The 14836-nt window shown below is 41.6% G+C and overlaps 1 protein-coding gene across 1 annotated transcript in view; it reads right to left on the bottom strand.

The window, feature by feature from the left end:
- LOC124722880 (vacuolar protein sorting-associated protein 13A-like) overlaps window positions 1–14836 on the bottom strand; it is a 752258-nt gene that overhangs the window by 586178 nt on the left and 151244 nt on the right. Inside the window, exons 4-7 of the mRNA XM_047248017.1 lie at window positions 3819–3945; window positions 2968–3139; window positions 2658–2869; window positions 2260–2434 (exon numbers count right to left, since the gene is read on the bottom strand). Of these exons, the coding sequence (XP_047103973.1) occupies window positions 2260–2434; window positions 2658–2869; window positions 2968–3139; window positions 3819–3945 (686 nt within the window). The remainder of the gene's footprint in view (window positions 1–2259; window positions 2435–2657; window positions 2870–2967; window positions 3140–3818; window positions 3946–14836) is intronic.

Raw genomic sequence — 14836 nt, forward strand, 5'->3', positions numbered from 1 at the left:
CACATTCAAATTAACAAATATGTGAAAATCATTCAGTTAAATTACACTTTTTTTTATAACATACGCTTCTCTGTTCACGTACAGTAATCATATTAAGAAACGCAAGTAAGCCTACAACAATTTGAATAAAAAAAAGGCGTAGAGTGACAATTATGAGACATATACATAAATTTGATGTAGGTATAATTGCAAGCAATCTGTTTGACATATCACTGATAGTGTAATGGTGAACGGGAAGGGCTAGGAAGCATGGTGAATTTATAGTAACGGTTCGAAACACCTTGAAAGACAAAATTTTTTCTGTTATATTTTGTTATTTATTCGAATTATTTGGCGTTATTTGTGAGTCTATAGTCACTGTGCCTATTATCCACAATGATTCCCTTTGTGCGCATGGAAATTAGCATACTAACGGAATGTGTCCGCAGCTCGTGGTCGTGCGGTAGCGTTCTCGCTTCCCACGCCCGGGTTCCCGGGTTCGATTCCCGGCGGGGTCAGGGATTTTCTCTGCCTCGTGATGACTGGGTGATGTGTGATGTCCTTAGGTTAGTTAGGTTTAAGTAGTTCTAAGTTCTAGGGGACTGATGGCCATAGCTGTTAAGTCCCATAGTGCTCAGAGCCATTTGAACCATTTGAACTAACGGAATGTGGGAATCCCAGTAGCATATCCGTTGTTTCTGCAGTTTGCTCCCACCTCCAGTTCTGTTCGTGGTGGTTCTTCTGTCTTCAGCTATGGCTGTCCTCAGCCAATTGAAAAGTATGAAAGTCACACGACACGAAAGCAGCGCATTTGCTGCAGGAAATACGAAACTGCCAAGACGCCTAAGTGATAGTTTCATGCTTTCTGCGATATGATTAATGCTCTCGCACCTCATTTTTGTTTATATGGACATACTTATACAGTAGACATTCAAGATGATAAAATGTGTAGGTTTATTAGATTAAAAAACACAAACTGTTTCACTGTTTCGAAACAGCGTATCGAAGCACTTCATTGTACTGTTTCATTTGTTTCGAAACAGTTACGTGTTTCAGTTTGCCCATCTCTACTTCAAAACTACTAAATTAGCCGCGAAATGATTTGTTTCAGCGTCCTTGCAGGTTACCTGCCTTTACAACGCGGTTCGGTAGCGACTTGAGAGCGCAAACACCGGAGCTATCACCCCTCTCCACTACCCGTACGCTTCCGCACCGAGAGTCACATGAGACATACTCAGTTTTGCAAATGAATGAATGCATACTAAATCTTACAGAAGCACCAAAATCTTGAGGTTCCGTCCTCCATTACCTTCTTCGGTGAATTATTAAAATAAATAGTTCTTAGCCTGAAAGATTAAGAACCTACAGGAACTATTTTAAGTTGTTCGCGGCATAACGAGAAATCGCATTGCCGACCAGTTCGGGGATTCCCTTCCGATGCTGCCGTTGTCCATGCTAATTAGCTCACGGATTTGCCGACGTGAAGATTGTTGTAGGACATTCTAGTCACCCTCTGATTTCATGCGCAAATGACACAACCATCAACTGCTGGCCATATTAACTACAGAAGCTTTGCCGCCAGGTCGACCCAGCGCCTTCTATACGTAACGCCCTGACGAATGACTGCCGAACCCGTTTCATTTTCACTCTTTTACATGAATTTAATTATAAATAAATAGTTTAATCATCTCACCTTACGGTTGGCGTGATTTCTTCTCTTCACGTTTAGGTGAAACTTTTTACAATATTGTTATTACCACACAATATTATTGTGAGTTTAAACAAAATTCAGAGATATAGGGTAAGATACTTTTTATACAATACTGTGTTACTTAGTCACTGCGTTACAATGTGAATGGAGTTAATGATAACAACCTATGACAGATAGCGTTAGTGTCTCGAGTAACGTTAATTATGTTGCTCAGACAATGGTTTCAAAATCGAGATGCATAACTTCTTTTATGAGTTAAATTAGCGAAATAAAATGTTATTAGACATTACCTTGAAATATGCGTGAAAATAATGAAATAAATTTTAAAAAATGAGAATATATTGCTGAATAGACAACTTATCAGCGCTACTGGCCATGCGCGACCTGAAACCGCCACTGCCTTCTATTTAACCATTGACACATTTTTAACACGTGTTTTCTGTGTTTGCGATAACATTATCTGCTACTACAGAATGGCACAACATTTATGATAATATTAAAATAAATATATGAGGTGTAACTTGGACAAAGTTGTTGCAATCAGTTTATCAGTGAAAGGAATATTTTACCTGTTAATATTCATCCTTTTGAACGATTCAGACAACTCCGTAATAGAGAGGTATTGCTGGCGTGACAGTTGAGTTGCTGCATCTTGTAAAACAAAATCTAGTAACAGTTTCGGTACCCTCGCTTCGTTAGATTTGTTTATTATTACTTTTATTTTTGCTGTTACTGGCTTTACAACTGGAATCATAAAAAAAGAAAAAAGATGGTTACAGCATATCTGAAAGAACAACACTTAGTTCAAATCTGTCATAATACCCACTAACAGGAGCAAAGAATACCTGAAGCATGACATGTATTTATGTTTTGCAAAATGTTATGCTGACACCGCCGCAAACAGTCATATATTGATCTTTATTGTACATAGGTTGTAGCAAATAATTAGCCATTAGGAAACACTTACTGAAATCAAAATCTTCGTTATTGGTACTGAACATTTCCAGACCTCTTCTCATCTCATTTCTCCAGTTGTACTGGGCAATATCCTGCATTAGCATTTGTGACACAAGTCCGCTCGCCGAAGTTTTAGGATTCCAATAGACCGAGAAAGATTCCAGTCGAATAAGCTGGTAGAACGATGTAGCGTTCTGAGCAGTGATTGCTGGTTTCCACTTGCTGAAAATTATGAAGGGAAATTTTTACGAGTGATCAGTGAACAAAAATTCGTGTAATGCTGAAGTCCACACTGTATAAAATAATTTTTTCTTTATTACCTGTTGGTTGTTTCGAGGGAGACATTCTGAACACAGAAACCACAAAAAAATGGGTGATCTCGATTTGTGATAGTGTCTTCATAGCGAATATGTATATTTCGAAAAAAGATCTGCAAGTTGTTTATTATCGTGGTAAGAAGACTTTCAGTGAAAGTCTTAGAATCCTCTGGACCTACCAAGCAAACATAAGACAATATATACTAAGACGATGATATTTAGGTGTAATAATAACAAAGACAAAACAAATTTAAAACCAAATATTACAACTAGAAGAACGTAGCGAGCGCGCGTGTGTATGTGTATGTGTGTGTGTGTGTGTGTGTGTGTGTGTGTCTGCGCGCACGTGGAGAAAAATAAAGCAGAGATACACGTTTCACTTAATTCGTCAGACAAAAACACAGGAGGCGTCTTATTTCTTAGATGCTTTATGACTGAGAGAAATGAGAATATTCATGTGCTGAAAACTTGTCTCCGCTCAATGCATATAATAATGTACATTTTATGTCAGGGAGTCTGTGTAATTACGACGCAGCAATGGGGCTGTTACAAACACTTTTTGTTAAAAAAAATACCGCACTTCACGGGAATTATCAAGCTGTGTGTTGCTCTCAACGCTGAAACAATAACTTCAGTTGGCAAGTTCCTTAACATCAGCTGACATGTCTATTGCAAAACGTCTGCAAAAAGCTACCGAGTGAACGTTCAGAGCGAAGACAAATATTATGTTTGACGTTATTTGTTGCTTTATCAGTCACTCTTATCTTCGCTTTTTACATTTCTGACTTAATTTCCAATACATCTAGTTTGGGAAGTCTGTTTGTGGGACTGATATGTAAGTCTGTGTGTCTTACCTGACCCTAGTAAACTTTCCGCTTCAAGGTCTTCCAGTTTCTTCCGTTTTGCTGCTCGCATAAGCCGTTTCTCTTTTTCTGGATCATACTCTCTGTCGAGTACAGGTCCAGCGATGATATAAACATCCTACGAAAAATTAAGTCAAAGTTACTTGAACAGCATATGCCAAGTAATGAATTTGCAATAACAATTCAAGTTGGATATTGTTTATCCAGAAGGTGATATCGGGTTTTACAGAGAGAGAATTGAAAAATTTTAATGGCTATGAGCAATAAATGAAAGAACTGAAAAGTGAAGTAAGCAGGAGCGTCATTCTCAGACCATTTTACCAGTTTTGAAATGTCGTATTTAGTTTTCTTTTGTACTTTAAATAATGGGAATATTACACAGTTTCAGTTTTGAGGAACCATTCTAATATTCCTCTGTAATTATTTAAGCAAATCACAGAAATTTAAGGAGGACAATTTTTTTGGATTAGGATTCAGTACTTTAAGAGTGTGATTCATCTCACAATGTTAACAGCGTTCCTTCAACATCTGCCATGGCAACAATGAGTTGCATTTTTCCTAAGCCTAGGCCTATTAGCCCGAAGCAGAATATACCTAAGTTATCAGAACAAATTCCGACGAAAAATACGCCCCCTACCATCTGAAACATAGGCACATACTGTCATCTACACAAGTCTCATAAAACAAAAATCTCTCTGTCAGAGAAGATAGGCTTAGGTGTATATCCAGGGTACGCCTCTGGCCGAACGGGAGGGGGGCGCCAATACATCATTCCGTCACCTCCATTTTTAGTATGCTGCAGATAACTGGTAGTTATAGCAATAATAAAGTATTTTAACATAATAATAATACTAACATCGAAATGGAAGATATTGAGGAAACCAATCGCGGAACAGAAAAGCGGCTATAATCGCTTAGTGGTGGAAAGGATACAGTGCCTGATGAGGTACCTGGAAGATTGTACAAGGATTATGCGAAAAACATTGCTCCCCGTCAAGCTGCAGTTTATCGTAAATCGCTGCAACAACGAAGGGTACCTAGCGACTGGAAAGAAGCGCAGATCATTCCCGTTTACAAGAAGGGTCGTAGGACAGAAGCATGTAAGTATAGACCTACTCGTAGGCGTCAGTCTGTTGCAGAATTATAGAACGTGTTTTATGCTCAAGAATTACGATTTTGGAGAATGAGTATCTCCTCTATAAGAATCGACATGGTTTCCGCAGAGATCCTGCGAAACTCAGCTCGCTCTATTCCTCCACGGCCCCGTAGACAACGGCGCTCAGGTTGCTGCCGTGTTCCTTGACCTCAGGAAGGCATTTGACACCGTCCCGCACTGCTGTTTAGTGAAAAAAAATACGAGCTTACCGATTATCGGAGCAGATTTGCAACTGAATTCAAGACTTCCTTGCAGATAGAACTCCGCACGTCGCTCTTAAAGGAAAAAAATTGACAGGTGTAAAGGTAATTACGGCAGAAATGCAAGGAAGTGGGATAGGACCGTTACAGTTTACAGTGTATATAAATGATCTACTATGAAGCGTTGGAAGCTATTTAAGACGATGCGGTCGTCTGCAAGAAAGTAGTAACGCCAGAAGACAGTATCGATTTGCAGGATGACCCACAGAAGATTGATTGATGGTGCAGGCTCTGGCTATTGACTCTGAACGTAAATAAATGTAACATATTGCGCATGCTTAGGGAAAGAAATCCACTACTGTACCAGTGCACTATTGATCACAAATTACTGGAAACAGTATATACCCAAAAATGTCTGGGAATAACTATCAAGAGCAATCTTAAGTGGAATAACCACAGAAAACAAATAGTAGGAAAAGCAGTTGCAAGACAGATTCATAGTACGAATATTAACGAAATGTAAAAAAAAAAAAAATGGCTCTGAGCACTATGGGACTTAACTTCTGAGGTCATCAGTCCCCTGGAACTTAGAACTACTTAAACCTAACTACCCTAAGGACATCACAAACGCCGGCCGGTGTGGCCAAGCGGTTCTAGGCGCTTCAGTCTGGAACCGCGCGACAGCTACGGTCGCATGTTCGAATCCTGCCTCGGGCATGGATGTGTGTGATGTCCTTAGGTTAGTTAGGTTTAAGTAGTTCTAAGTTATAGGGGACTGATGACCTCCGATGTTAAGTCCCATAGTGCTCAGAGCCATTTGAACCATTTGACATCACAAACATTCATGCTCGAGGTAGGATTCGAACCTGCGTCCACAGCGGTCGCGCGGTTCCAGACTGTCGCGCCTAGAACCACTCGGCCACTCCGACCGGGTTAACGAAATGTAGCTCATCTACGAAGGAAGTAATTAAAAAAGCGCTTGTTCGACCGATTCTTGAGTATTGTTAATCAATCTGGGATACTTAGCTTGTAAGAAATGAAAAATTAATTAGAAGATCTGCAGCTGTCATTTTTAACATTTACTTCACTTACGCCAAGGGTTTCGGTGTTCCATTACACCATCTTCAGTTCCCTTGACCAGTGTAAATTGGCAGGAAACTTATGTCGTGTGCAGTCATAACAGGAGCCAATATTGTACAACCTGTGTCCGTAAACCTTTATTCAAAGAACGAATCAGAGGAAATTACAATCAACAGAAGGTACAAATAAATAACCGATAGGGAAGAGGAATTAATAATTTCCTACGTTTCATTCTTTGAATAGAAATCTACGGACGCTGGTTGTATAATATTGGCTCTTGTTACGACTGCACACGAGGTTGGATTCCTCCCAGTTTACATTGGTCCACGTAGGGATACGATTATCTCTGAAATAACCAGTTTTCGGTTACACAGGTTCTTTTCCTCTCCAGTTTAACTTGACTGTTAAAATCACTGAAAATAACCGATTTTCGGTTTATTATTGCTATTACTCCCAGTAAACTTCGAACAGAGACTGCAAAATTCTAATGAAGGTGAAGGAGTAGATCACGATCGATATGGGGTCGATGTTGCTGCGGAAATCGGTCTCATTGTCTCCGGCAAAGATTCCGAAGGTGAAGGAGACGGGCGCGCTATAGCGTGAGCGAAAGGTCACAAGTTAATGATTTTTGCTGCATCATCACTTTCAGATGGTATCAGTTTTTCACCCTCAAGTAACACAAAATTAAAGATTTAATTACCATCGCAAAAAGCAACTGCAAAATGACTAGTCACGATATCATTATAAGGAAAAGTGTGAGGTTATCTACATCGGTGTGAGGAGGAATCCGTTAAATTTCGGTTACACGAAAAATTACACGAATTTAAAGGCTCTCATTTCAACTAAATACCCAGGAATTACAGTTACGAACAACTGAAATTGGCACGATCATGTAGACAATGTTGTGGGGAAGGCAAATCAAAGACTACCTTTTATTGGAAGAACACTTAAAAGATGTAGAGGGTCTACTTAAGAGACTGCCTGCACTAGGCCTATCCGTCGTGTGCTAGAATAATGCTGTGCGGAGGATTAACGGAGGACATCGAGAAAGTCCAGAGAAGGGCAGCTCGTTTATTATCACGAAATAGGGGAGAGAGTGTCACTGATTGGGTAAGAGAGTTAGGGTGGCAGTCATTATCACAAAGGCGTTTTCACTGCGGCGAGATATTTGCACGAAATTTCAGTCACCATCTTCCTCCTCTGAATCATCATCATTTCATCCCTATCGACGCGCAAGTCGCCAAAGTGGCGTCAAATCGAAAGACTTGCACCAGGCGAATGGTCTACCCGACGGGAGGCCCTCGTCACACGACATTTCATTTCCTCTGAATGCGAATATTTTTTTTTTCTCCAACCTAGATCGGGAGAAATTATTATCGTAATAACGTAAGAGAAGTCAGAACTCGTATAGAAAGATTTAACTGTTCATTTTTCCATGTGTTGTTAGAGTGTGGAACGGTAGAGAAATAATAATAAATTATAGGTATGTGAATCAAATTTACCTTCTCTTCTAACGAACATTGTGGGTGTTTTCTCCTTATGTGACGTCGCAAGTTTGTTGCGAGTCCTCCCGTTTTTATTCTTTTAAAGCAAATAGACCGTTGTACTTCACTGCTTCTGCTTTTCGCAAAATACTTCCATCCTCGGATGGTACCGTTCTGCAATACCATATCATTGATGTCCGAAGACTACCGGGAGGAACTAGCGCACAGACCAAGTCTTGCATACAACACGTACACGTTTATGGTATGTTAGGCCATGCCACACGGCAAGAGGTACATTATTGTCTCTGCAAATGCTGTACCGCTTGTTACGTCGTCTCTTTGCTGCTAGTTTGTAACTATAGGCGTTGTTATTAAAATACCGCTGATAGCTTTTTCTGAATTCTGTAATAACCCAATATTTTAAAGCAATGGAAATTTTATGAATAAGCATTAGAAATTTTTTAAACAAGTTTTATTTAAAAACCAAAAATTTTAATTTCGTACTCGGGCTTTCTTACGTGGTTATTAGTAAAAATGTGAAAAAAAAACTGATATAACCGAGACGAAACGAATACCGAAAAATGCCTGTTATCCAGAAATAAAATACCGGTATCGGTTTAACAGGTCGGTTTTTCCCATCGCTAGGTCAAGGTGATAAAGATGATGTAATGGAACACCGAAACTGGTTGTGCACACAAATCGAATTCAAAAGTTACAGTTGTAGCTGTTTCAAGTTTCATTTCATATTGAACCGCCGAAGTGCTTGAAACCGTCAATTACAAGAATGAACATACAAATATCTTACCAGGATAGAGGAGATAGAGAAGATCCAACAACGATCAGCGCGTTTCGTCACGGGATCCTTTAGCCGGCGAGAGAGCGTTATAAAAGGCTACGAGCAAATTGAGACGAGTATAGCGCGTGTGGCGCGGCTCAGCGCAGCGCGCGTTTTTGTAACATCGAAGGTTCAAATGGGACGGCGCAATTGCGGCACGACGGGACTTGGACGCGAGACGCGCCTGCGCCAGTTCGCGCAGCGTTGTGGTTGAGGCACAGTTTCTCGCGCCGCGCTTCACACCAGCACTGCGGGAGGGGAGAGTCGAGGAGCGGGAAGGCAGTCCTGCCATATGCTCACTTCGGCATGGCCATATGGCTAGCGGATGTATACGTATTGCCCTTGCGAATAATCAGCATTACGGTATACTGAGTTTTATGGTCACTGAGTAGTGTTTCGTTTTTCGCCGTTTAAGCGCTCCATTTCTTTTCATTAATTCATAATAGTTATCTGTTACACATATCAGTATACTTTTTGTTTGTTTATTCTTTTGTCAATAACAATTCACAGTTCAATAACTGGTGAACGAAACTTCCTGGCAGATTAAAACTGTGTGCCGGACTGAGATTCGAACTCGAGACCTTTGCCTTGGCCGGCCGGTGTGGCCGGGCGGTTCTGGGCGCTTCAGTCTGGAACCGCGCGACCGCTACGGTCGCAGGCTCGAATCCTGCCTCGGGCATAGATGTGTGTGATGTCCTTAAGTTAGTTAGGTTTAAGTAGTTCTAAGTTCTAGGGGACTGATAACCTCAGATGTTAAGTCCCATAGTGCTCAGAGCCATTTTTTGAACCTTTGCCTTTCGCGGGCAAGTGCTGTACCAGCTGCGCTACCGAAGCACGACTCACGCCCCGTCCTCACAGCTTTACTTCCGCCAGTACCTCGTCTCCTACCTTCCAAACTTTACAGAAGCTCTCCTGCGAAACTTGCAGGACTAGCACTCCTGATGAATGGATAATGCGGAGACATAGCTTAGCCACAGCCTGGGGGATGTTTCCAGAAAGAGGTTTTTGTTGTGGCGTAGAAAGACAGCCACGCAACGGAAGTAGCCGAAAGGCACGCGTTTAACAGGCAAGAGATAGGTCTGTAACAGGATACGTAATGAATGTTATAAAGAAAAGTATGTCGCTTCTGTAATACTTAACTTTAATCCATCCTTGGTACATCGCTATTGACGATATAAGTGAGACTCCATAGATACATGCAATGTTACTAATGGCGCCTTGCTAGGTCGTAGCCATGGACTTAGCTGAAGGCTATTCTAACTATCTGCTCGGCAGATGAGCGAGGCTTCGTCAGTGTAGTCGCTAGCAAAGTCGTCCGTACAACTGGGGCGAGTGCTATCCCGTATCTCGAGACCTGCCTTGTGGTGGCGCTCGGTCTGCGATCACACAGTGGCGACACGCGGGTCCGACATGTACTAATGGACCGCGGCCGATTTAAAACTACCACCTAGCAAGTGTGGTGTCTGGCGGTGACACCACAGTTTGCACTCTGCACCGGAGTGTGCGCTGATATGAAACTTCCTGGCAGACTAAAACTGTGTGCCGGACCGAGACTCGAACTCGAGTCTGCCAGTATGCCGGCACAGTAGCTCAGCTTGTTCGACGAGAGGGCTGTTTGCTCTCTGTAATAAAAAAACTGAGTAAAGTAATCATCGATCAACTTACACGGATGGCTTGTGGCGTCCTCCCAGATCAAACGTAACGAACATTAGCAACGGAAAAAAAGAGCTGGTAGGGCACTTACCCGCGAAAGGCAAAGGTCCCGAGTTCGAGTCTCGATCCGGCACACAGTTTTAATCTGCCAGGAAGTTTCATATCAGCGCACACTCCGCTGCAGAGTGAAAACCTCATTCTGGAAACTGGTGAACCATTAGCTACTGTAAGTATATTTTTTGCCTCCACAGTGTATTCAGGTCGTAAGAAGGGACAGACGATTCATCGTGATGGTAGTGAATAAGGAAGTAAGGAATATTATAAAATCCCGTGATCTAGAAGCAACGCAGGGAAGTAAAACAAGGTTATATACTTGATGTCTGTTATGCTGGATTATCTCTACAATCTGGTACAAAAAGTCGAAAAGGCGTAATTTCCACAGGTATGACCCCCTTGTGCTCTTGCTAAAAAGCGTCCGAGAAATGAAGTACATAAGTTTCTCTAACATTATTTGGATATGGATGTAATAAGAGACGTTATACTACGTACATGTGGACATCACATTTCCACTGCAAGCTAGAAACAGTCGAGAAGCCCTTATGTGTAAGAATGTTTTAATCGGATCGTCGCGACGAGAAAAAGCATTTCAGTGGTCGCATACACACTATCAGCATTAATAAACTAATTACACAACAGGCTACACAAATGAAGTAGTGGTTGGTATTACTACGAAAGTGTGAATATCGTAAAAGAGTGTAGTGATTTGATGTATTTAATTTGTTGAAATGTATTGCTGACAAAGACAGATCTGTTTTCATGACAATGTTTTTCGAACGACGTGAACTCTTCCTCTCACGAAGCACACTTGGCAAACTTCTGCATTCCTGACGTGCGCAATATTCTCAGCTGCTGACGATACACTGATCATTGTGTTGTGCCACGTACCAATTTTTTACTTCTATCAATAACATGCCATGAACCATGGACGTTGCCGTTGGTGGGGAGGCTTGCGTGCCTCAGCGATACAGCTGGCCGTACCGTAGGTGCAACCACAACGGAGGGGTATCTGTTGAGAGGCCAGACAAACGTGTGGTTCCTGAAGAGGGGCAGCAGCCTTTTCAGTAGTTGCAGGGGCAACAGTCTGGATGATTGACTGATCTGGCTTTGCAACACTAACCAAAACGGCCTTGCTGTAATGGTACTGCGACCGGCTGAAAACAAGGGGAAACTACAGCCGTAATTTTTCCCGAGGGCATGCAGCTTTACTGTATGGTTAAATGATGATGGCGTCTTCTTGGGTAAAATATTCCGGAGGTAAAATAGTCCCCCAATCGGATCTCCGGGTGGGGACTACCCAAGAGGACGTCGTTATCGGGAGAAAGAAAACTGCCGTTCTACGGAACGGAGCGTGGAATGTCAGATCCCTTAATCGGGCAGGTAGGTTGTTGTTGTTGTGGTCTTCAGTCATGAGACTGGTTTGATGCAGCTCTCCATGCTACTCTATCCTGTGCAAGCTTCTTCATCTCCCAGTACCTTCTGCAACCTACATCCTTCTGAATCTGCTTAGTGTACTCATCTCTTGGTCTCCCCCTACGATTTATACCCTCCACGCTGCCCTCCAATACTAAATTGGTGATCCCTTGATGCCTCAGAACATGTCCTACCAACCGATCCCTTCTTCTGGTAAAGTTGTGCCACAAACTTCTCTTCTCCCCAATCCTATTCAATACTTCCTCATTAGTTATGTGGTCTACCCATCTAATCTTCAGCATTCTTCTGTAGCACCACATTTCGAAAGCTTCTATTCTCTTCTTGTCCAAACTATTTACTGTCCATGTTTCACTTCCATACATGGCTGCACTCCATACAAATACTTTCAGAAATGACTTCCTGACACTTAAATCTATACACGATGTTAACAAATTTCTCTTCTTCAGAAACGCTTTCCTTGCCATTGCCAGTCTACATTTTATATCCTCTCTACTTCGACCATCATCAGTTATTTTGCTCCCCAAATAGCAAAACTCCTTTACTACTTTAAGTGTCTCATTTCCTAATCTAATACCCTCAACATCACCCGAATTAATTCGACTACATTCCATTACCCTCGTTTTGCTTTTGTTGATGTTCATCTTATATCCTCCCTTCAAGACACCATCCATTCCGTTCAACTGCTCTTCCAAGTCCTTTGCTGTCTCTGACAGAATTACAATGTCATCGGCGAACCTCAAAGTTTTTATTTCTTCCCCATGGATTTTAATACCTACTCCGAATTTTTTTTTTGTTTCCTTTACTGCTTGCTCAATATACAGATTGAATAACATCGGGGAGAGGCTACAAACCTGTCTTACTCCCTTCCCAACCACTGCTTCCCTTTCATGTCCCTCGACTCTTATAACTGCCATCTAGTTTCTGTACAAATTGTAAATAGCCTTTCGCTCCCTGTATTTTACCCCTGCCACCTTTAGAATTTGAAAGAGAGTATTCCAGTCAACATTGTCAAAAGCTTTCTCTAAGTCTACAAATGCTAGAAACGTAGGTTTGCCTTTCCTTAATCTTTCTTCTAAGATAAGTCGTAAGGTCAGTATTGCCTCACGTGTTCCAGTATTTCTACGGAATCCAAACTGATCTTCCCCGAGGTCGGCTTCTACTAGTTTTTCCATTCGTCTGTAAAGAACTCGTGTTAGTATTTTGCAGCTGTGGCTTATTAAACTGATTGTTCGGTAATTTTCACATCTGTCAACACCTGCTTTCTTTGGGATTGGAATTTTTATATCCTTCTTGAAGTCTGAGGGTATTTCGCCTGTTTCATATATCTTGCTCACCAGATGGTAGAGTTTTGTCAGGACTGGCTCTCCCAAGGCCGTCAGTAGTTCCAATGGAATGTTGTCTACTCCGGGGGCCTTGTTTCGACTCAGGTCTTTCGGTGCTCTGTCAAACTCTTCACGCAGTATCGTATCTCCCATTTCATCTTCACCTACATCCTCTTCCATTTCCATAATATTGTCCTCAAGTACATCGCCCTTGTATAGACCCTCTATATACTCCTTCCACCTTTCTGCTTTCCCTTCTTTGCATGAACTGGGTTTCCATCTGAGCTCTTGATATTCGTGCAAGTGGTTCTCTTTTCTCCAAAGGTCTCTTTAATTTTCCTGTAGGCAGTATCTATCTTACCCCTAGTGAGATAACCCTCTACATCCTTACATTTGTCCTCTAGCCATCCCTGCTTAGCCATTTTGCACTTCCTGTCGATCTCATTTTTGAGACGTTTGTATTCCTTTTTGCCTGCTTCATTTACTGCATTTTTATATTTTCTACTTTCATCAATTAAATTCAATATTTCTTCTGTTGCCCAAGGATTTCTACTAGCCCTCGTCTTTTTACGTACTTGGTCCTCTGCTACCTTCATTACTTCATCCCTCAAAGCTACCCATTCTTCTTCTACTGTATTTCTTTCCCCCATTCCTGTCAATTGTTCCATTATGCTCTCCCTGAAACTCTGTACAACCTCTGGTTCTTTCAATTTATCCAGGTCCCATCTCCTTAAATTCCCACCTTTTTGCAGTTTGCAGTAGGTTAGAAAATTTAAAAAGGGAAATGGATTGGTTGAAGTTAGATATAGTGGGAATTAGTGAAGTTCGGTGGCAGGAGGAACAAGACTTTTGGTCAGGCCGGCCAGTGTGGCCGAGCGGTTCTAGACGCTTCAGTCTGGAACCGCGCGACCGCTACGGTCGCAGGTTCGAATCCTGCCTCGGGCATGGATGTGTGTGATGTCCTTAGGGTAGTTAGGTTTAAGTAGTTCTAAGTTCTAGGGACTGATGACCTCAGATGTTAAGTCCCATAGTGCTCAGAGCCATTTGAACCATTTTTGAACTTTTGGTCAGGTGAATACAGGGTTATAAATACAAAATCAAATAGGGGTAATGCAGGAGTAGGTTTAATAATGAATAAAAAAAATTGGCTTGCGGGTAAGCTACTACAAACAGCATAGTGAACGCATTATTGTGGCCAAGATAGACGCGAAGCCCATGCCTACTACGGTAGTACAAGTTTATATGCCAACTAGTTCTGTAGATGATGAAGAAATTGATGAAATGTAAGATGAGATAAAAGAAATTATTCAGGTAGTGAAGGCAGACGAAAATTTAATAGTCATGGGTGACTGGAATTCGAGAGTAGGAAAAGGGAGAGAAGGAAACATAGTGGGTGAATATGAATTGGGGGAGAGCAATGAAAGAGGAAGCCGTCTGGTGGAATTTTGCACGGAGCATAACTTAATCATAGCTAACACTGGGTTCAAGAATCATAAAAGAAGGATGTATACATGGAAGAATCCTGGAGATACTAGAAGGTATCAGATAGATTATATAATGGTAAGACAGAGATTTAGGAACCAGGTTTTAAATTGTAAGACATTTTCAGGGGCAGATGTGGACTCTGACCACAATCTATTGGTTATGAACTGTAGATTAAAACTGAAGAAACTGCAAAAAGGCGGGAATTTAAGGAGATGGGACCTGGATGAACTGACTAAACCAGAGGTTGTACAGAGTTTCAGGGAGAGAATAAAGGAACTATCGACAGGAATGGGGGAAAGAAAT

This window comes from Schistocerca piceifrons, chromosome X, assembly GCF_021461385.2.
Source record: "Schistocerca piceifrons isolate TAMUIC-IGC-003096 chromosome X, iqSchPice1.1, whole genome shotgun sequence".
In the NCBI taxonomy this organism is placed as follows: Eukaryota; Metazoa; Arthropoda; class Insecta; order Orthoptera; family Acrididae; genus Schistocerca; species Schistocerca piceifrons.